At 35.6% G+C, this 24,301-nt stretch overlaps 1 protein-coding gene across 2 annotated transcripts; it reads left to right on the forward strand.

The window, feature by feature from the left end:
• Positions 1-258: 258 nt before the first annotated feature.
• Positions 259-6,534, forward strand: LOC127096754 (DNA repair protein RAD5B). 2 transcript variants are annotated; one of them, XM_051035307.1, is made up of 18 exons: positions 259-1,300; positions 1,471-1,604; positions 1,769-1,904; positions 1,980-2,027; positions 2,159-2,308; positions 2,403-2,554; positions 2,648-2,723; positions 2,817-3,017; positions 3,160-3,303; positions 3,390-3,542; positions 3,686-3,753; positions 3,865-3,987; positions 4,087-4,186; positions 4,395-4,507; positions 4,589-5,240; positions 5,337-5,408; positions 5,494-5,592; positions 6,130-6,534. In XM_051035307.1, the coding sequence occupies exons 1-18, from the start codon at positions 392-394 to the stop codon at positions 6,250-6,252; spliced, it is 3,453 nt and encodes a 1,150-aa protein (XP_050891264.1). In that variant the 5' UTR covers positions 259-391; the 3' UTR covers positions 6,253-6,534. The 2 variants fall into 2 exon arrangements, with proteins under 2 accessions (XP_050891264.1, XP_050891263.1); XM_051035306.1 differs by having other exon boundaries at positions 262-1,300; positions 2,645-2,723.
• Positions 6,535-24,301: the final 17,767 nt, after the last annotated feature.

The raw sequence follows: 24,301 nt of genomic DNA on the forward strand, positions 1-24,301 counted from the left end.
GTAAAACTAGCTAAGAACAAATATCACTGTAAAATTATTACATAGCATGTGAAGCAAGATTGGATTGGGATAGCATCACAGGGATTTTGTATTAAATCAAAATTATTTCATTTTAAAACTAATAATGTAAATTATTGGAGGGAAATTTACATTACTAATTAGTAATTACTACTACTAATTATTACAGTTACGAAAACAGCGAAATCAAAAAACGTAGCGCTTAAAAAACAAACCCATTTCGCGCCATTCTCACAATGTAAAAGGCGCGCTTCTTTTCACTTTTTATAAACTCACGTCACTTTCTTCGTGATTTTCACTTTCAGTTCTCTTTAAGATTTTCTAGTTTTGTTTTTCCCTTCGTTAAGTTATTTTCTGATATTTCTGTATATCCATGACGGAACGGTCTCGAAAAGAAGAGAAAGTTTTCAGAACAATGGAAAACGACAATGTCGTTTTTAGAAACGGAAATCCAGTTCTCGTCGCTCAGCCACTCACCGTTGTCCGCGCCCTAACCAGCAATGGCGGCGCTCGTGTTCTTGCCACGCCGCCTACTCTGAACCCTAACTCCGACGAGTTCGAAGCATGCAAAACCCCGATGATCAAGGTGAACGACGAGCCTCAAGAAGAAGATGTCAAACCTTCCGTGGAGCGGCGTTCAATGCTCCCGTTTGACGATTTTCTAAAGGCTACGAACACACAAGTTGTCACTGTTGACGAATCGATGAAATCAATGGAAGTTGAATCAACGATTCCAAAGAATACGGAGAGTGCCGATGTTGATGTGGTTTATGAGACTCAGGAATCGGTTAAGACTGGATTCGTAGATGAATCGCTGAAGTCAACGGAAGTTGAACTACCTATTCAAACTGAGGAAGAAGCTGTCAATGTCAATGTGATTTGTGAAACACAGGAATCCATCATCGCTGATCCGATTAATGAAGCAACGCGGATTCAATCAAATGAAGAAGCTTCCAAGGAGAAGGAAGTAGATATTAATGATTTGGAGGTGTTGAAGGTAGTGAAAGGGAAAGAAGCCGCTGTTAATGACGAAGTTAATGTTTTGAAGGTGGTGAAGAAAGATGCAGTGGAAGAGAAGAAGATTCCGAATCTTGAGGATGGTGAGTTTCCTGTTGAACCTGGGTGGTCATTGCTTGGAAGGAAGATTGAGGTTGCTACTTCCACAGCTAGAGGACTAAGGAGATTGGTGGATAATGAGATTGTTTATTTCAATTTCCCTGACCCAAATACCTCTTACAAGTTCCAATGGATTGTTCGCGTCTCAACAAAACGTTCCGGAGTGGTAATAATAATATCAATTGATTGCAAGGCTTACTATTTGAAATATTTTATTGTGTGTAATTTCCCTGTATTGTTTTGTTATTAAAATGCAATGTTGCTTGATTTGATGCTTTTGTGAGAAGGAATCAAATGTCATATATTTTGGTTATGTTGTTGTATTTAACACTTTAGGTTGGGAGGCTGCCAATGGAATGGGCAAAATCTGTCATGCCTCTTGTGCAATCTGGAAATGTTAGGGTTCGAGGCCGATGCATTGCCACACCATATAAATTGGAAATGATGCAAGAAATAATGTTGTTAGTGAGGTATGGGTAACTTCTTGTTTCCTTATGTTAGTTTAGTTTAGTTTAAATGATGTTGATGAAAGCTTTCCCTTTTAATTAGTTTTGTGCTTGTAACTTGGCTATTTCATTTGAATATGATGTTGAGTTTATTGGTGGATGAACCCATTGGTTTGATTTATGGACAGTTTTTATGTTCATCAATCTGTATTCTTGGAGTCTGTTGATACCTCTTGGAGGCTAGAGGCCTGTGGCCACATTAACTCTGCTGCTTACCCCCTCCTTACACTGTTAAACATGCTAGAGATTGAGCCATATAGGAAGGTATTGAATCACTATTTTTTGTTTGTTTGTTTGTTAGTGTTGCATTTGTAATGCGCTTTTGTTATTTTTAACTAGGCTGATTTCACCCCAGAGGAAATGAAGGCTCGGAAGCGGATTCTTAAAGTATGTTCAACTATTTTCATTCTTTCCCCACTTTTATAGAGCTTTCATGATATTATAGTTTAAATTGAATTGAATGTTGTTTTTGTTGTGAGTGCATGCTAGATGCCTAAATTTTCTGTTTATATTACTAGCTTGATTCAGACGAAGCTTCAGTTTTGCCTGTTAATAAGCGAAGAAAAGGCATCAGTGAGCCACTTCCTGAGCCAAATAAGAACGAACAAGCTCTTTCAGAGTCAGCTTTGAATAAACTTGTTGGAGCTGCTGAAGTCTTTGACTTAGAGGTGTATAAATTGTGTTCCAATTTCAATTGATAGTCTTCAACTTCTCTCTCTTGTGTGTCTGTGGCCAACCCATTTATGTCTTATGTATCTTTAGGAGAAGAAAGCACCAACAACCCTGATGTGTAGTCTAAAGCCTTACCAGAGTCAAGCTCTGTATTGGATGACAGAAATTGAGAACGGAGCTGATGATGAAAATGCTGATAGAAATCTACATCCTTGCTGGTCAGCCTACAATATATGCAATGGGTAAGTACTAATAGTACATGATTCCTCAAACGAAACGTAGCTTTTACCTCAATATCAGTATACATTTTAACCTGACATACTTTTAATCAGAAGCACAATTTATGTGAACATATTTACCGGGGAGGCGGCAAAGAAATTTCCACAAGCAACACAGAGAGCAAGAGGAGGAGTGAGTTTGTTTGAAGCCATCAATTTTGAAATACCACATGCAACATGCACTTTGAACTGTTTGTCTTATTGCAGTTGTGTTTGTTTATTGTAGATTCTGGCGGATGCAATGGGACTTGGAAAGACTGTTATGACAATTGCTTTGATTCTAAGTAATCCAGGCAGGGTGAAGTCAGAAGACAGTAATGCAGAGAGCCTATATGACAACATTTTCTCAACTAAGAGGAGGAATATTAACAATGTAGAGGGTGGCACTCTGATTGTTTGTCCCATGGCATTATTGGGTCAGTGGAAGGTGAGAATCCTCTCTAATTAAGCCAATTAAAAAAGCATGGTTGTTCTTTTATATTTAAGCCAATTAAAAAAGCATGGTTGTTCTTTTATATATATCTCAATATTTATGTGAAAGGCAATTTACAATGGTTTACAATATCCAGGACGAGCTTGAAACACATTCAAAATCAGGCAGCATATCCATATTTGTTCATTATGGTGGGGGTAGAACTGATAATGTTGATTTGTTGTTAGAGTACGATGTTGTCTTGACAACATATGGTGTCCTATCAGCTTCATATAAAAGTGTAAGGAAATGTTTCTTTGTATTTTATTTTCATCAATTTAAATAGTGTACCTCCTCATTTTGGATTCCCTGATTCTTTGAAACCAGGATGGAGAGAATAGCATCTACCACAGGGTCCAATGGTTCAGAGTGGTACTAGACGAAGCTCACCATATTAAAGCCCATAAAAGTCAGGTTGCCCAGGCTACTATTGCCCTGTCCTCACACTGCCGCTGGTGTCTAACTGGAACACCGCTTCAGGTTAATTATTGAGAAACATTATGTGTAATTTATAGAATTGCTAGTAGAAAAGTACTCCTCCCATATAATGAGCTCATAGTTATTAAGCAAAAGAGTGTGTTGTCAAGAATCTCTTTCTGAAATTATGATGTTCTCTGTTCCAGAATAGTTTGGAGGATCTATTCAGTCTCTTGTCTTTCCTGCGCGTTGAACCTTGGTGCAGCTGGCAGTGGTATGTCAAATATTAGGCTATCTTGTAGCTAGTGTAAATTGATCAATGTTTTGGAATAAAAATCATTTGAAGACTACTATTTTTCATTTGTTAATCTGCTTTGTAATATAGGTGGACTAAGTTGATTCAAAAGCCCTATGAGCAGGGTGATCAAAGAGCCCTGAAATTGGTCAAGGGAATTTTGAGGACCTTGATGTTAAGAAGAACCAAGGAAACAAAGGATAAAGAAGGAAGGTAGTCATTCTTACTTCATGTGAATTGTCTCTTTCAATATGCATTAGTGAATTTCTTAATTTATAATGATAGATATCAATTATGCTTATGTTTTTTCAGGCCTATACTTGTCTTGCCACCAACTGATATTCAATTGATTGAGTGTGAACAGTCAGAATCTGAACGGGACTTCTATGATGCTCTCTTCCTGAGATCTAAAGTAAGTTGTCCATAGCTTGCTGCTATCTGTAAATCTTTGAACAGAAACTTGTTTCACAATTGTCATCTTTTCATAAAGTGGTAGTTTTGGAAACTGTAATTTCCCTCTAATGTTGCTTTTACTAGAAACTTGTGCTACCCTCAATTGCTGGGTTTCAGGAGTTAACTATTTGTGTTTGAGTGTAAACTGTTTCATTCAATTCAAACAGGTCCAATTTGAGCAATATATTGCACAAGGGAAGGTTCTTAACCACTATGCAAATATCCTTGACCTACTAATGCAGTTAAGACGTTGCTGCAACCATCCATTTTTGGTCATGAGGTGGGTGTGGCAGACAAATTAAATTGTTCTTCCCATTCCTAATTCCTCTATTAATAATAAAAAGATTTGCAATGTGTGCAGCGGAAGTGATCCTGCAAAGTATGCAGACTTGAGCAGACTTGCAAGAAAATTCCTCAATTCTCATACTGAATCATCTGATATGTGCTGCGAAAGTGATACACATCAAAATGCAAAATTGAACAAACTTGCTAGTAGATTCCTACAGAATTCTATTTCTTCTTCCCATTCTATCCAATCTCATGGATACATTGATGAGGTTTTGGGTCATATTCAAAAGGGTGAAACTGTAGAATGCTCTATATGTTTGGAATCACCTGAAGATCCTGTTTTTACACCATGTGCACATCAGTTTTGTAGAGAATGCCTATTCAATTGCTGGGGTACCTCAATGGGTGGCAAGTGTCCAATCTGTCGTCAATCACTCAAGAAAAATGATCTTATTGTACTTCCATCAGAAAGCCCATTCAAGGTTGATACTGAGAACAATTTGACGGAGTCTTCAAAAGTTTCAAGGCTGTTTGATTTCTTAGAACATATTCAGAAATATTCTGATGAAAAAAGTATTGTTTTTAGTCAATGGACTTCATTTTTTGATCTATTGGAAAATCCATTGAGGAGGAGAGGGATAGGATTTTTAAGATTTGATGGAAAATTGACTCAGAAGCAGAGGGAAAAAGTTCTGAAAGAATTTAACAACACAAAAGAGAAAAGGGTAAGTTAAATCAAAATAGAACTGTTTATTGTTTTCAATGAACTTTAACATCACCCGAGTTGATCTTTTTACTTTTTCCCCATTGTTCTGTTTTAGGTTTTGCTAATGTCACTAAAAGCTGGTGGCGTGGGCTTAAACTTGACTGCAGCCTCAAATGTTTTCTTAATGGTATGTATAGCCTTTTACCTAATAGGCAACTTGTGGCTGTGATATGGATCTGTAATTTTGTGTGTTTTTTGTAATGAAAATGCAGGATCCATGGTGGAATCCTGCAGTTGAGGAGCAAGCGATAATGAGGATTCATCGTATTGGGCAAAAGCGAAGGGTTACTGTAAGAAGATTCATTGTCAAGGTTAGCTAATTCAGTTTCCCAACTTTGTAAGAACTGTTGGCACATGCAATAATCCTAATACACATGCACATGCTCAAAACCAAACAACCATATCACCAACATCTTAATCATGAGTCAAATTTTCCTGGGTGAAACATGTTGATTAAGCATTAGTTCATGTATTTGACTAGTTTTCCTATAAGACATGTCACCGACATCCAAATCATGGGTCAAATGTTCCCTAATTGAACATGTTAATTAAACGTTAGATCACATATTTTACTAGTTTTCCTAACAGCAGACATGGATGGGTGTCCCCTTTGATTATTTATGCTGCTTATCTTGACTTTGCAATTGAGCAGCCAAATTTCATTCATTTTTCATTATTTTATATTTTGAGTATCTTTAGCTTGTGAAATTGTATAAAAAAAGCAATTTTCTCCCTTTGATCACGTTTTCCATAAGCAATCTCCCGCATCCTTTTTTGGGGTCACATGCCCTCAAAAGCATACCAAACATGTTTTGTTGACTAATCGACATAGTCTTTATTGTGAATAGAACACAGTGGAAGATCGTTTGCAACAAGTGCAAGCCAAGAAACAGAAGATGATATCTGGTGCACTCACTGATGACGAGGTTCGGACTTCCAGGATTCAAGACCTCAAAATGCTATTCTCATAGGATGATTTATCGTGAAGCTGATCTCTCATTTAGTCTTTTTATTTATTGAAGTTTTATTTAGTCTTAGATCTAGAATTAAGCTCACATTGTATAGGTAGTAGCGTTCTACCGAATGGCTTCGTTATCTTTTTTGTGCCTTTTTTATGTTATGATATACGAGTATGGCTGTTTTGTAAATTTGGCGGCACTAACAGTTGAAGTAAAAGTAGGTACTTTTGTCTGGTTTTGCAAATGGAGCCCATCTTTAATGAATGATCATTGTTCTTGAGAAAGTTAACTTTATTAACCGATCAAATATGTTATATCTAGTCCTTTTAAAAAGAAATTACAAAAGACTAACCATCTAAATGAGGTAGAATACACCTCTAAAATCTTCATTAAAGCTACAACTTTACATATTCTTTGTCCCGCAATGAAAGTCATTTGTTTATTAGTATATTAATAACATGTGCATCAATTTCAATTGAGTATTTTCTACTTTATATTTAGGGTAATGCTAATTTATGCCTCAAAGGCATAATTTAAGAGATAAATATAGTAAAAAATTATTAGAAATTGTGTCTTAAATTTAATACAATTTTATAATTAATATTTTTATTGTTTTATTCAATACGAATTTTCTATATATGGATTTTTTAACATGTGCTCTTAGGGCACATGTTAGCATTATTCTTATTATATTTAATTTATTAATTTATATCATAAATATAAGGGTAATGCTAATTTGTGCCATAAGGGCACATGTTAAAAAATCCATAAATAAAAAATTTGTATTGAAAAAACAATAAAAATATTAATTATAAAGTCGTATTAAATTTAAGACACAATTTTCAATAATTTTTTACTATATTTATCTCTTGAATATTGAAAGGAGAGAGACATGAGAGATAATGAGAAATGAAAGATGATAAGAAACATGAAAAGATGAAAATACAAATATATAAAAGAAATAAATTAAGTGAGCTACAAGGAAATATGAGATATATAAAATATAAGAGAAATAATAATTTTTAGGAAAAAAACATATTTCGACGATACTTTTTCAAAATTTGAATATTTTTTAATACCTTTAGATTTTTTTTAAATTGCCAAAAATGTTCATACAAAATTAGACTATTCTAATTGTATATTTTAAGATTTTTATATTATATAATTTTTTAAATTAAATATCACAATATTTTTTCACAAAAAAATCTTTTAATATCATTTAAAATCTTAATTGAATACATCCCTTTATTTTAGTTTTTCATCAAATACTCGTATTTTTTGAGATTTTGTCTTCCACCCTAGCTATACCTACCACCCCTATGTAGTAGTGTTTTTACCATATTATTGTAGTGTTATATTTGTAAAAGGGTCATAATAGGGTGATGATTATAGGACGTTCAAGAAAAGGTGATGATGACATATCGCTCAAGGGGAGGTATCATCTCGAAATTAGGGATTCAACGGTCCACTATTGACTGAGTGAGTGGTTATCCTTTCCAAGAAAATCCTAGACACCACTAAGGCCTCTGAGTCACCCCGTCCTTGTAGGAGGAACACACACACATGTACATTTTGACCAGTACAACGGCGCCCACCATGACGCCCCGATAAAACTAACATGGGCCACACTCCTATTCTAACTTCCTTCATCTTCCCTACGAAGAAGGCCGACAAAACACTAGCTTACAACACAAACACCATTGTCGGAGATTTCGCCGGTGGAGGAAACTCCAGATCCCCTCGAAGGAAATACACAAGGCAAATGTTTGCATCAAATGTAATAACCCATGACTTTCCCAGAAGCATCCGAGGGAAAACAGAGGTTAACATCATCTTCTCCGAGGAGGATGCCCTTGACATCAACCCTCACGACTATGCAACATGATAGTTGGGATATGATGTGCGTCTTGATAGATCTTGGTAGCTCCTGTAACACCCAAAAATTTGATTAATTTATTTAATCAAATTATTCGCGTTTCATTTAATTAATTGGTATGTGATGTGCTTTTAATTAAATATATTTTGAGTTATATGTGTACGTGGGGTGTGGTGTTGTGTGGTGAGAGTATTGGTGGGTGGATATAATGACTAAAATAATTAGAAATGATAATTGTTTTTAATTAATTAAAATAAAATAGAAAAAAGAGGTTTTTTTGGTGGAAAATAAGAATTAAGAGGAAATGAGGGAAGTGGTGAACATTTTAAAAAGAGTTGGGCCTAAGTTTAATTAACCACACATAAATTAGGTTTAGAGATAAATAGAAAAGTTAGTGGAGCCTTGAGAAAAAATGATACGTAAAGTTGAAGCTGTTGGGAGAAAAAAGGAGGCTAAGGCTTGAAGAAAGAAGAACAAACAATCAACCTAATTCAGAATTTTGATGAAAATCTGAGGTAAGGGGGAGAAAGGGCTTATATATGGATGTTTGACATGAAAGGTTAGATGAGAGAGATCCTTATTCTCTTTAGGGATTGTGTGCAATTTTTATGAATTGTTATTGTTATGTGTTGACCTGAAAATTCATGATTAAATGTGTGATTACCAAATTTTCATGACTGAATTCGTGTGTGTATTATTCTGTTTATGTGTATGTGATTTTATGTCATTGTTGAAATCTTGAAGCTTTGAACATAAACATGAACTTGATGAAAGTGATGAATAATTTGTGTGTCCAATTGTTAAATTCATGATTTAATCTATGTGTTATAACATGTTTAATTGTGATGAGATTATCATATACTGTTAAATTCATGATACAGTGTGTTTGAATGTTATAATGAGAGTTAGTTTGTTGTATGAGAGATATGGAATGGGGAAGATGAATTTAACGTGTGAAGCACTGGGAATTTGACCGATGTCAATCGATTGATATTCCGTGTCAATCGATTGCATGCATGAAAAATTGAACCATGTCAATCGATTAATTCTCTCAATCAATCGATTGCTCTTAGCCAAAACGTGAAAAATTTGAAAGACATAATGTAATGAGGACTAATGTCAATCGATTGCACCCAGATGCCAATCGATTGATGCTAATGGAATTTTGAAAAATTGTTGAGTTGAAACCTATTATTTTATCCGATTGTTTTTTCCATAACTTTAGTTTCATAAATCCAAATGAGGTGCGGTTTGAGCGTTGGAAAGCTAATGCATATGACTATTAAGAGGCTAGATGGGTGCTAGAATTTGTGAAAATTAATAGTTTTACTTGTTATGCACTAGTTAAGGATAACAAACAAATGATTAATGGATGCAAATGAAAGAATTAATATGAATTGATGTTAAGATAATTTAACATGATTAAGTGCGGTGTGAATGTGTATTCGATGTGGTTATGTTGTTTGGTGATGCTATATGATGTGAATATGACTCGTATTGTTATGAAATTCATGATTAGGTGGTGATTAATTATGTATTGATGGCGAGTATTGTTAATATTATTAGTGGATAGTAACTCAGAATGGAGAATTACTATTGTATGTCAATGCATGTTGTTTATGGTCAGAAGGGGGGTTGTAAGAATTATTATTGTTGTTGCATTAATATGTATGGACACACATTATTGTGTCGTATCGTTGAAAGAAGCATGTTCGCTAGTTCAGAAGGGGGGGACTAGTGGCTTATCCCAATCTCAGAAGGGGGGATTGGAGCTCAGAAAGGGGGGCTCATGGTTTCAGAAGGGGAGACCCGGTTCCATAGAGAGGCAAATGTTGAGTTGGTACCACATACATAGTATCATGTTGTGCTCTGAGTCACATTATATATATATATATATATATATATATATATATATATATATATATATATATATATATATATATATATATATATATATATATATATATATATATATATATATATATATATATATATATATATATATATATATATATATATATATATATATATATATATATATATATATATATATATATATATATATATATATATATATATATATATATATATATATATGCATATTATTGTGGAATAGGTGTGAGATTATTGCGATGTTGGTTGTGTATTGAATGTATGACATGTTGTATTTTTCTCTACCTTTGCATTCTTTACACCATTTATATCGAAGTTTATTTCTCACCCATTTTGCTTAATATTGCCCACCATGGATATCTTGTAGATAATCAGGAGTAAAGTTGTTGTTGTGTGTGGAAGGTGGCTTGTTGAAGCTATTCTTCGTTTTATTTATTGCTTTACCACAATCTAGTGGTTTTAGTGCTTTGTTCTTGTAACATTGGGAACAAAGCGTTTGTTATGTTTTGAGTTAATGTTGAATTTGGTGTTTTAAAGGTTTGGAGAAAAACCTTGCTAGCTACAGTGAGGTAACTTAGGATTTAAGGAGAGGGTTATGAGAATCCTTGCAATCTTTAGGAAAATATCTTAGTAGAGTTGTCACCCGTGAACCTTTAGTTAATTAACATGTTTAAAATTGTTAACATGTTTTGAATTGACTCTAAAGTTGTCAATGAGTTGGGTTTAGAGTCATATTTTTTTATTTGCTTAGAATCCTTTGAGAGGTTTAGAGTTGAAGGTATATGGCCTTAGAGTTTATTTTTGATGTCTCTAATGTATTTTTAGAGTTAAGCGAATTAGCTTAGTTGAGTTATCACTCACCTTGTGATTAGGCAAGATTGAGTAGTGACGAGTTGGGATTCAAACGTGACACAAACCAATGTTTATCTGTATATTTTTGGGGTGGTGAGAACTCAAATAACTTAAATATGAAAGTTTTGAATCTGTTCAATAGGGAGAAAAACTCATAAAATCGCATGTAGACATAGAAAGGGATTAACCGACTTGTTTCATGCGTAACTTGAGTTTTGTAAGTCCGTTTGAGGTGCCGTCAATTGCGTTGAAAATCTAACACGATAATATTTATATTGAAGTGGGGAAATTAGGTATAGGATCACTATAACACTAGCAGTTTTCTGGTTTTTAAATCAGAGGTGTTGTCAATTCCAGTCCTGCGTTGGTCATCATGTTTCACACGTAACTTAAGTTTTGTAAGTCTGTTTAGGGAGTGGCCAGTTATATTTGAAAGAGAGTTCAGAGGGAATTCACACTGAAGATTTTCATAATTTTATCATAAGTATATAATTTTTTGTTCTATTTTGAAGTCATACAAAACATCCTGCTTGGTGCCAATACCATTTTTTTTCATTTGATTAAATTGAACCAATTGGGATATTAAATCCTGAAATAAAAATTAGGTTCTTAAAATAGACACTTTAAGCTTTCAAGAACATATTTATTTGCTTGATTCTGACTCCATTTGATATTTTAAATAATTATTCGAATAGGTATGATTAGCAGGAAACATGATTTATGATTGTTTTGATAAGATGTTATGTGGATTAAGTTGTTAATGTTTTAGGACACAAGTCCAATATTTGATGATCAATATATACTTCTTTTATTATTATAATGAATTTTTTATTATTATTATGTGGCCTTGTATTGGCAATATTCATGTTGAGTTTTAGGTTCAGAGAGGAACCAATGATGAGTGTTAAAGTTGGAGGTTTGAGACGAGTATTGCATATTTATGTAGCATTCATGCATCGTGTATATCAGAGTTTAGATTGTGATGATGGTCCTATGGTGATGGACTCGGCCTTGTGATGATAGTCCTATGATAATGGACTTGGCATTGTGATGACAGTCCTACGATGATGGACTTGGACTTTACGATGATAGTTATATGGTGATGGACTTGAAATTGTGTAACACCCTTCTAAATCTCACATACAATTATCACATAATTCAATTAAAAATCACGACCACAAGGGTGTCACACACATAAAAAACAAATCCTACTTCATAACACGAGTTACATCAAATCACATTAAAATCTGTCATCGCATGCTCACTTCCATTTTAAAGTATCATCACAGCGGAATCATCATCAAATCAATTAAAACATAATAATTACAACTCAAGGAATATAGTCTCAAAACTCCAACTTTCATAACACCACAAAAGAGTTATAAATTCAACTCATCATAATATCGAAATCTCATCAATCATAAATAACGACTTCAACAAAACAAAATAAGTGAAGATAAACGTCCCCAACCCGATGTTACATTGACTAGATCAAGACCCTACTAAAGAAAAACGATAAAATATGGGAAACCGCTCCAAGAGCTACCTTCCACTTACTCCAGCTATGCTTCTTCCGAGTATCTGCATGATGCCCATATAAAGGCAACATTCAAATAGAAGGGGTGATAATTCATTTCAATAATAAACGATATAGAATAAAGAATAAAGTACACCATCTACACAATCATGCATAACAACATATCACATTCTCACACCCAATTCATCACCAACATCATACACGGCAACATCTCAATTATCACCAATATCATACCCAACCATATCTAAATTATCATTAACATCATGTGCAACAACGTCTCATCCAAAAACACATCAACAACAATAAATACAAATGCAACACTTATGCAATATACTCGACACCGACTCGACATGTATATGGTACCAATTATGAACACTCAGGTTCATCTCACTCCATGATCCCTACCATAGGATCGATCAGAGGAAGCTGCCTCATGGTCTTGCTAGGTTCTACAAGAACGAACCCAGAGATGCGGTTGCTATCTATCTTAATCGTCTGCTGGATGAAGGTGTTGACATCTCTGACTTCAGCCTCGACGATTGTCTAGATTCTGAAGAAGACTTCGTCAGATACAAGAGAGGTCTCTCTGAGAAGAAGATAGCATCACAGGCAAAGAAGGCAAAACTTGGAGAATCTTCTGGAAGCAGATCTCCAGCTCCTCTGCAAATTTCTACTGGTACGTCTGTTCCTCCTATTTCCTCTGCACCTCTGATGGTTTCCTCTACTCCTTCCTCTAATCCTCTCCCAACACCACCCATTTATACAACCTCTGAAATCCCACCTTCTACAACCAGAACCACACAACCTTCCCCAATTTTAAAAATCGTCCATACATTCATACCTCCTTCTGAACCTAAACAAATAAACCAAAGCACTTCCTCTTCATCTTCCACAAACCCAGAATCACCACCATACTTCAACATTTCTTCTGACCCAGAACACTCAGACCCTAACTCTCCAACCCTAGCCCAAATTTATGCTCAAAACCTCGCTTCACAACAACCAACAGAACCTGAAATAACTTCACCACCACAACAAACAACCACCATCCCTTCTGAAAACCAACCTTCTGAAGACCAACCCTCTGACCTTCCCACCTCTGATATCAACCCACCAAACACCTCTGCTGCACCTGAATCAGAAACTGAAACTGAACCTTTAGACTTAAACCCTCTTTACGCTTCACCCCAAAGATCTGAACCTCAACCTGAATCAGAAACTGAACCAGAACCTCTAACTCTAAATCTCAGCCCTCCAACATCTCCACCTCATACCTCTGAACCTGACCTTTCTATACCTACCCTTGAGGAAGCCATCATGCTGGTCGCAGGGGCTTCAGTATAAAAGGTCAAGTCTCTGACCACTAACTCTGAAGTCAGTGATGATCCTGACTCTGTAAGGACACACTGGAACAGAGTCATTGGCTGGATGACCTCTGAGGCTTTTAGACTGAAGAACATCTCTGAACAAGTCAGAAATGGCTACATCAGAGATGCTGAGGCAAGACTCCAGGAAAGACTTGCACGAGAAGCTGAAGCCAGAAGGCTAGAGGAAGAGAGATTAGCAAGAGAAGCTGAAGAAGAGGCTAAAAGGCTGGAAGAAGAAAGAGCAAGGGAAGCTGAAATCCTAAGGTTAAAGGAAGCTGAAGCTAAGGCTCTGGCGGATGCAGAAGCACAAGCTGCTGCTGAAGCTGAAGCACAGGCTGCTGCTGAAGCACAGCAGGCTCTGACTCTGGGGGAGTCCTCTTCTGTTATCCCTATGGTTCTTCAGACTCTGAAAGAACTTAAGCAAGATCAGAATGAACTCCGTGCCAGAATGGATAAGCAAGACACTGTCAACGACAACATTCAGAACATGCTGGCTATGTTGCTTCAGAGAATGCCTCCGCCTCCGAACCCCTAGGCACTTAGGATTTTATTTTTATTGCTTGCCTGTTGTTTTTGTTTGCTTTCTCTGATTCTAATGTTTTTCCTGTTCTTGTTGCCTTTGTGCTTTTATCTAAATACAATGTTTTTCTCTTCAATTATTTATTTTGCTATGTCTTTTTGATTCTGACAAAAAGGGGGAGAAGTCATTATTAGCTCTGATGAAAATATTGTCTAAATACCTTAAGCATTCTGCAACATATTTAATAGCTCTGATGAAAATATTGTTTAATATCTTAAGCATTCTGCAACATATTCTTCTTAAAAAATAAATCTATCTAACCTGGACTTAAGAAATTGCAGAAGGTATCAAGAAACCTCTTTACTTAGAAGCTCTGGTAAGAACTTCTGAACTCCCTAGCACTATCTCAGGGGGAGCTCTTGTCTATCTGATATGATATTTTATATGTTTCATCTGCTAATTAAGATTGTTTTGTCATCATCAAAAAGGGGGAGATTGTAAGAACAAAAATTGTTCTACAACAGATTCCTTGATTTTGATGATAACAAAGGATGAAACCAAAAATGGCACCCTAACAAAAAGTTTCTAAGTGTGCAGGGTTCTAAAGAAAGAAGGAAGAAATCTGATGATGTCATCAGATACAGAACCAGATCAGATACAAACTATCAGAAGATAAGAAGCATCTGAAGTAGAAACATGTTCAAGAAAGTTTAACTCTGAGCAAAACAGCAAAGTATCAGAAGCATCTGAACAAGAAGTAAGCTCTAGAAGTTCTGACTCTGATCAACGCTATCTCTAAACTCCAGAACTTATCAGCGCTATCTGAAGAATCCATCAGAATCCAAAAGAGATCAACATCAGAAGCAAGACTCCAAGACTCTCAGATACACGAAGACTCTGATCATAAAATTGCTAATTATGAAAGAGTAACGTTAAAGTCAAGTAAAGATTTGCAAATGGATTTCCTAAAACAGAAAGAGACGTTAATCTCCAATTTCAATAAAGAAGATACTATATGTGGTAAGTAGTCATTTCAAGGAGAGAAAGTTATCCTGCAGAAGCTATTTATGTTATGGCGTAAATTCATCTTATTACTCATCAGTTTCAACTACTACCTCACTGATCTATATAAAGGACTGCAAATCAACATTCAGTAAGTAGATATACAAGGAAAAATTATACTGAAACATCAACGCTCAAGAAAACACTCTTGCTCTCTAAATCTTCACGAAGCTGTTGCTTATAACGTGAATCACTTTGTTCTTACTATTGTAATATTTGCTTTCTTAGAAGCACTTTAGATTACATAAATCTTTTATCTATTGTTTGTTTATTTCCTCAAGTGACTCTGTGTAGTCTGTATACTTGAGAGGACTAAGAGATCTTTCTCTTAGACGTTGTTTGTAATCTTTCAAGATTAGTGGATTAAGTCCTTGTTGAAGGCGAAATCACCTTGGCCGGGTGGACTGGAGTAGCTTTGTGTTATAAGCGAACCAGTATAAAATCATTGTGTGGTTTTCATTTTGAAAAAGTGCTTATTTTCAAAACAATTCAAACCCCCCCTTTCTTGTTTTTCTCACCTTCAAATAGGAATCAGCTACTCGCACTCAATTCATCACCATAGGATCGAGGCTCACTCAAACCGGACCGAAGTTCATACACCATGATGCATGATTCTCAATTAACACGCATTAACACATCAAGGTTCACCAAAAGCATCCCCTCACACATCTCATCATTTATGCATCACATCATTCATCATGCAACAATCAATTCATGTTACCATATAAATAATATCAAAAAACAACATCAACTCATCAACACCTTAACATCATTATCATAACATCATCAATATAACAACATCATTATCATAACATCATCAATATAACAACATCATTATCACCCATGATATTACTGTTAGAAAAAGATTTGGTTCTGCATCTATACCTTTAAGTTTTGATGATAACAAGTAGTATTTGTGTGAGAATAATTTTGGTACCCTAACTGTTTATTATTGTGAAGCTTTAACAGGAAGTTTTGATTCTGAGTTTATGACGTGCAACATCATCAATTTCTGGACATTTATTCTGAATTCCGCTTCTGCGCTAATCACTCATGGGAAGTTCTGAAAGATACTAAGTTGCTGCTGCAATGTTCTTTTTGCTTCTATGCTGATTCACTCCTGAGAGGTTCTAAAAAGATGTTATGTTATTGCTGCAATGTTCTCTCTATTTCAGCTTCTGGATGTGACTCTGATCATCAAGCTTTTGAAGAATGACAAGCTTATGAAGTTTTATTACTTAGCTGAAGATTCTGAAGATCTCAAGCCAGACATTGAGGTTATCAAGGTTCTTACTAAAGAGTATAAAGATTGTGTTTTTTTAAAACCCAATTTAACCCCCTCTCTTTCTTGTGTTTTTCACACCTTCAATTGGCATAAGAGCTCCGGTTCTGTTTGTGATAAAGTTTTATCAACACTTCACCGTGTTCAGTACTGATCCAATTTGTGTGTGAGAAATAATGGTCGTTGCTAACGCTACTAACAACAACGAAAGAGATCACTATAGTGCTAAACCATCAGTCTTTGATGGTGAGAAGTTTGAATACTAATAGAATATAAAGTTTCTTTCTTGGATATGATGTTGATTTATGGGATCTTGTAGTCGACGACTACGTTCACCCAGTTAATGCTGAAGGAAACAATATAACAAGAAGTTCTATGACAGTTCAATAAAAGAAGGATTTCAAAGATCATCGTAAGGCTAGGACGATATTGCTTAATTCTATCTCTTATACTGAGTATGAGAAGATAACTAACCGAGATTCTGCTAAGTCTATTTTTTATTCCTTGAGAATGACTCATGAAAGGAATGCCCAAGTTAAGGAGACAAAGGCTTTGGCCTTAACCCATAAGTATGAAGCATTCAAAATAGAAGATGATGAAAATGTTGAGACTATGTTCTCAAGATTTCAGATGCTTATCGCAGGACTCAAGGCTCTGGATAAAGGGTATTCCACTGCTGACCATGTCAAGAAAATCATCAGAAGTCTCCCAGAAAATGGAGACCTATGGTAACTGCCTTGAAGTTGGCAAAGGACTTGAACAACATCAGTCTTGAAGAACTTCTTAGTTCTTTGAGAAGCCATGGGATAGAACTCGAAGAAGAAGAACCTCAGAAGTGAGGTAAATCTGTTGCTTTGAAGTCTAAGCCTGAGAAGACAATGGCTTATCAAGCTAAGGAAGAATCAGAAAATTCTGATGAGGACTCAGAAGACTCAGAAGAGTTATATTTGATTTCCAAGAAGGTCAAAAGACTCTGGAGGCACAGGCAGAATGGGCAAGGGAAGTTTAGAGGAGCTAGAAGGACTACTGGTCATTCTGATTCTTCGCCTGGACATAAGAAGCAAGGCTTTGGTAAAGAGGTTATCTGCTCTGAGTGAAAAGAGCCGGACCACTACAAGAATGGGTGTCCTAAGCTGAAAAAGGATATAAGGCCTAAGAATAAGTTTTCTAAAGCCAAGAAGGGGTTGATGGCTACATGGGACGACTCAGAATCAGAAGAAGAGGATTTAGACGAGGAACAAGCCAATGTTGCATTGATGGAAATTATAACCGATTAAGAAGGTTCTGAAAAACTAGAAGACAAGGTGTTGTCAGAATCAGAATCAGAATCAGACTCTGACACCGAAGAGATATTTTCTAAACTATCTTGTTCTGATTTAAAGTCATGTCTCTCTGAAATACTGGAAAAGTACCAGAGTCTTCAGAGTAGGTACAAGGACCTTAAAAAAATCCAAGTAGTTGCTTCTGAAACTTGTAGTGAGCTTGAGAAAGATATTTCTTCCCTAAATGAAAAAATCTTCTCTTTAGAAAGTAACAACTCCGCTTTGAAAAGCAAAATTTCAAAACTGGAGGAAGAAATAGTCTTAGGATCTTCTGGTACTGATTGTGTCATTAGATATGAGAGATCATTTCAGTATTTTCTGGCTAAAAGCATAAATAGAAGCAAAATGACTTCCTTGATCTATGAAGTTAGCAGAAATGGAAAGAAAGGTTTAGGTTGTACATAAACTATAAAACCTGACGAAAGTACGAAGGTAAAACTGAAACCTCTCTATGAGCATTTTGTGTCTGCTGGCACTAAGCTTAATTTTTCTGCATAGACACACAAACTTACAAAGGATAAGAAATCAGTTCTGAAACCTAAATATCATGCACAAATTTCACTTGATTATCCTGTTGCACAAAGACCCAAGAGTGTAAGAAGCTATGGGAAAACCAACAAAAGAGGACCCAGAAAGTGGGTACCTAAGGATAAGATCATATATGTTACAAACATCCTTAGCAACTCAGTTGAGACACCAACCATGGTACCTGGACAATGGATGCTCGCGACATATGATGTGAAAAATATCTATGTTCCAAGATTTGGAACTTAAGCCTGGAGGCTTCGTTGGTTTCGGAGGAAACCAGAAAGGGAAGATCATTGGCTCTGGAATTATTGGCAATGGTAATATCCCTTATATTACTAATGTTCTTAGTGGCAATGGTTATGGTATCATTTTTAATCAAAAGTATTGTAAGGCTGTTAGTCAGAAAGATGTCATAATCCTCTTTAACGGAAAACGAAAGAACAACATTTATAAAATTAGACTTCCTGATCTTGAGGATCAAAATATAAAATGCTTAATGTCTGTTAACGAGGAGAAATGGGTATTGCATAGACGTATGGGCCATGTTATCATGATAAGGATTTCTTAGCTAAATAATCTTGGATTAGTCAGAGGCTTACCTAAACTGAAGTTTGCTTCATATGCTCTTTGTGAAGCATGTCAGAAAGGCAGGTTTTCTAAAACTTCTTTCAGAGCAAAAAATGTTGTTTCTACCTCTAGACCGTTAGAGCTTCTATCAATGGTATGGATTGGTCATTGTTGATTACTATAGTCGTTGGACATGATTAAAGTTCTTGAAACACAAGGATGAGTCACATTCTGTGTTCTCTACTTTCTGCTCACAAGTGCAAACAGAGATGGATTGCGAAATAGTCAGAGTCAGAAGTGATCATGGTGGTGAATTTGAAAATAGAAATTTTGAAAATATTTTTGATGCAAATGACATTTCTCATGATTTCTCTTGTCCTAGAACTCCACAACAAAATGGGGTTGTAGAAAGGAAGAATAGGACTTTGCAAGAAATGGCTCGCACCATGATCCAAGAGACTGATATGGCTAAGCATTTATGGGCAGAAGCAGTTAACATAACTTGTTATATTCAAAATAGGATCTCTATTTGACAAATTATAGGTAAGACTCCTTATAAAGTGTGGAAGAACAGAAAGCCCAACATTTCTTATTTCCATCCTTTTGGTTGTGATTGCTTTATGTTAAACACGAAAGATAATCTTGGCAAGTTTAATTCTAAGGCACAAAAGTGCTTATTGTTAGGATATTCTAAATTCTCAAAAGGCTACAGAGTGTTTAACATTGAAACACAAATTGTTGAAGAATAAATTCATGTTAGATTCAATGATAAGCTTGACCCTGAAAAGTCAAAGCTAGTTGAGAAACTTGCAGATATGAAGATCAATTTCTCAGATTCCAAGGATAAACATTCTAGAGATAAATACTCAGAAGGAAAAGCTAAAGAAGATGAAGCAAAAGATTCTGAAGCAACTCAACCAGAAGTTGTTCCTGGTTCAACCCATTAGAAGAAGAGTAGACCAAGAACTTCTCATTATGAAAAATTGATTCTGAGAGATAAAAATGCACCAGTCAGAACTCAATCTTCATTCAAACCTTTTGAAGAAACTCTTCTGGGTTTGGTATCTTTGATAGAGCCCACATCTATTGATGAAGCTCTTCTGGATAATATGGATTTTGGCAATGCAATAGGAACTAAACTAATTCACCAGAAACAATGTTTGAGATCTTGTTCAGAAACCAAAAGGTGTCCATGTCATTGGAACCAAATGGGTATTCAGAAACAAGCTCAATGAAAAAGTTGAAGTCGTCAGAAACAAGGCTTGACTGGTAGCACAAGGTTATAGTCAACAATAAGGGATAGACTATACATAAACCTTGCACCAATTTCCAGGTTAGAATCTATTCATCTTTTAGTATCATTCGCAGTAAATCATAACATCATTTTGTATCAGATGGATGTTAAAAGTGCATTCTTAAATGGGTGCATTTATGAAGAAGTGTATGTGTACCAACCCATTGGTTTTGAAATTTCTCAAAACCCTAACTTTGTTTTCAAACTTAAAAAGTCGTTATATGGTATGAAACAAGCTCCTAGAGCTTAACATGATAAATTAAGTAACTTCCTTTTGGAAAATGATTTTACCAGAGGGAAAGTGGACACAACTCTCTTTTGAAAAACCTTTAAGAATGATGTTTTGGTTATGCAAATTTATGTTGATGATATTATTTTTGGTTTTGCCAATGCATCATTGTGCAAGGATTTTGCTAATTTAATTCAGGAAAAATTTGAAATGAGTCTGATGGGAGAACTCAAGTTCTTTCTGGGGACTCAAATTAATCAACGTTCAGAAGGAACATACATCCACAAAAGCAAGTATACATGAGAACTTCTAAAGAAGTTTAACTTATCAGAATGTAACCAAGCAAAAACTCCAATGCATCCTATATGCATTCTGGAGAAGGAAGAGGTAAGTGTTAAGGTAGATCAGAAGCTATTCAGAGAAAATCAAGTAAATACAAATTAGTAGGCTATTGTGATGCAGACTATGCTGAAGACAAAATAGAAAGGAAAAATACTTCTGGGAGTTGTTAATTTCTGGGAGGCAATCTGATCTCATGGTCTAGCAAAAGGAATTCAACAATTGTGCTTTCAACAGCTGAAGCTAAGTATATCATATCTTTTAGATGCAACACTCAGATGCTATGGATGAAGAGCCAACTGGAAGACTATCAGATCTTTAAGAGTAATATTCATATTATCTGTGATAATACTTCTGCTATTTGTTTATCCAAGAATCCTATCTTTCATTCTAGGGCTAAGCATATTGAGATTAAACATCACTTTTTACATGACTATGTTCAAAATAGTATTTTCCATTTAAATTTTTTTGATACAGACCATCAATGGGCTGATATCTTTACAAAACACCTTTATGAGGATAAATTCGTTTTCATTCTGAAAAATTTGTTTATGGACCTCTGTACATAATGAAAAGATATTATCATAATGTTTAAGCTTTCAGAACTCTTGATTAGGATCTAAGGATTTATTGTTGTTTGGTTGTTTGATTTTGAGACATGAGCTTTCTGAAGTAAGGAAGTTTCATGAATCATAAAGGTTCTGATCAGAAGAAATCTGTCCATTTGTCTTCTCAATTTTGAATAGTAAATGTATTTAATATTTGTCATTTTGTTTGATATCGTGTGGTTCTTAGTGGTGACAACTGTCCCACTTTCCGAGCATGCGTGATAATGGCGTGAGACACTGGGTTTCACATTTCTTAGAATTAGGTTAAAATCTCTTACATTTCCCCCTATGTCTACATATTTGTTAGTTTTTAATCATTGCAAATCTTTTCCTTATATAAACCCATTTCACTCAGATTTTCACACTACGCTCACAATTACTCCCACATTTCTCTCTCTTTCAAACCTTCAAACACCCTCTCCGTAACTGTTCATCTTCATATTCTTCATCCTTCTACAATAACTGATCAACAATAATAACCTCAATCTCCTTCTCATTCAGTCGTCAATGAGAACATTCCTCAACTGGAAGGGATTCCTGAAATCACCCTTAACACACCGGTGAATGAGTTAACGGTTATCTGTGAAACGGTTGTTGATTTCAAAAACCTTAAGGATAATGTGTTTGATTTCTTCGAGACCTTAGTATTTCAAGGATGGAACTCTTTCTTCAAAAGATTAAAGGGTCTAGTTTGCCCAGTGCTTGTAAAGAAATTTTGGGTGCATGCTACTGCTAAAAAGGAAATGATAACTTCCTATGTTATGAACAGGAAGATCGTAATCACTGAGAAATCCATTGTTGATTTAATCTCTCACAATGGTAAGGGAAAAAGGGTCTATAATGTCAAAGCTAATGCTAGAAGAGAAGCAAGAATATCATATGTCATCTTCAAGGATGGAACTAATCTTGATGATGATAAAGGTCCTAGCGCCAAGGATTTGACAAGAAATCTAAGAGTTTGGTTCAAGATCATTCTAGGTTGTATCCACCATAGACCAAGTACACATAGTTTTGACTATGTCAACACTCATCAGGAGTATATGTTGTTCTTTATGGAGAAGGATTTTAAGCTGACACTCCCTTATTTATTGTTCAAGTTTCTGAGGGATTCTACCAGAGAATCCAGAACTGGAAGTTCGTCAAAGAAAGGAAAAGGTAAGTTCATTCCCAATGGACGCTTAATTTTAGAAATTCTGGTCGAGAATGGTTTAGTGGATGACCTTCTGGTGAGTGGACTTACTGAAGAACTGGTCAAGGATTCTGGAAAGGTCTTATGGGGAAAGAATTTGAAGAGTATGGGTTTGATCACCAAGATTTTTAAGCCATAAAATATTCCCTCCATGGAAGAAATCTGTGGTATTAGAATCCCATTGGAAAAATATCCTATCTTCACCAAGATTGATCCTCCGGAAGCCTTGGCGTATTACATGGAAAGTTTCCTCAAGGATAATATTGATCCTTTAGTGGATCCCTTCAATCTACCTGATGAATACCCATATGTTTATGGCCAACTGTCTAAAGGAAGCAGAAAGAGAAAAGACATTGAGGAATGGACTTTTACACCAAAGAAGAATAAGAAGAAGGATGCAAAGTTTCTGGACGAAGACGAAGTTCTTCTAAGTGAGCACCAAAGAAAGATACTTCTGAGGGACACTTCTGGTGATGACCAATAATCAACCAAAGCCCCAAGTGAAACTACTTCTAGTAAGTCTCCTATAGCTAAAAGTCTTTTTGTTTCTGATTCTGTAATTTCTGAACGTGTCTTACCAACACAAAAATCTCCATCTCCATCTCAAAACATTTTGATCTCACAACCACCATCCACAAATATCATTATTCCACAAACAGAAACTTCTGAACCTCCAATACCTGATCAACAAAAACTAGGATTCATTATTGTTTTAGAATGCCCTCCATCAACTCTACCTTCATCCGTTTCAAATCCACCTATTTCTGCTCTCCACACTGAAAGTCCAAATATAATAACACCTAGAAGATCTCCTTCGAGAGATTCTGGTAGCCCAGTGTCTGAAGGTATTCCTGAAGGCATGTTTAATTTTGAACCTAGACCTGAAGTATCTGACTCTGAAAGATATGAGGTCTCTCTCTCTTCTTCCAACTGTTTATGGTCCATATCCTTATCCAATTAGAACTGATATTTATGTCAAAATCCCTAGCCAACCCAAACCAAAACAACCCAATGTTGGTAAGATTCTGAAGAAATTTGAATTAGACTCAAGAAGTTGTCTTCACGCTGCTATGAGGACTAGTTGTTTATCAGCTAATCCAGTAGAGAGTGATGCTATTTGAGAAGCATACAGAAGATGGATAAACTCCAAGATCTCCAAGCTGAAGAGCTTTGGGTATAAAGTTTATGAAAGAAACTTTTGTTCTGGGTTTGTACCCCTTATGGAACTCTGGAAGTTACAACATACTCCACTGTGTCTTCCTGCTCTGGAGGTTAAGGAAGTTGCTAAGGAAGATTCTGGTCATCCATAAATTATCATGGAAGATGTTGCTGCTTAGTCGGATGCTTTTGAAGAACAACAGTTTGCTGTTTCTGAAAATCAACAGTCTGCTGGAACTTCTTCCGGTGTAATCCCTGAAGTGCTTATGAAGACCATAAATGATATGCAAGTTGAGAGTGCTCTCGCCAAATAAAATTTGGACATGTAAGAGATGATGTTTCAGTTGATTCTATCTAGACTTCCGCCTCCTCCTCCACCACTAACCCTTAGCTTTTTCAAAATAGTTTTGCACTTTTGTGTTTTTACTTTGTTTAAGT

This window comes from Lathyrus oleraceus, chromosome 6 (genome assembly GCF_024323335.1).
Source record: "Lathyrus oleraceus cultivar Zhongwan6 chromosome 6, CAAS_Psat_ZW6_1.0, whole genome shotgun sequence".
Taxonomy (NCBI): domain Eukaryota; kingdom Viridiplantae; phylum Streptophyta; class Magnoliopsida; order Fabales; family Fabaceae; genus Lathyrus; species Lathyrus oleraceus.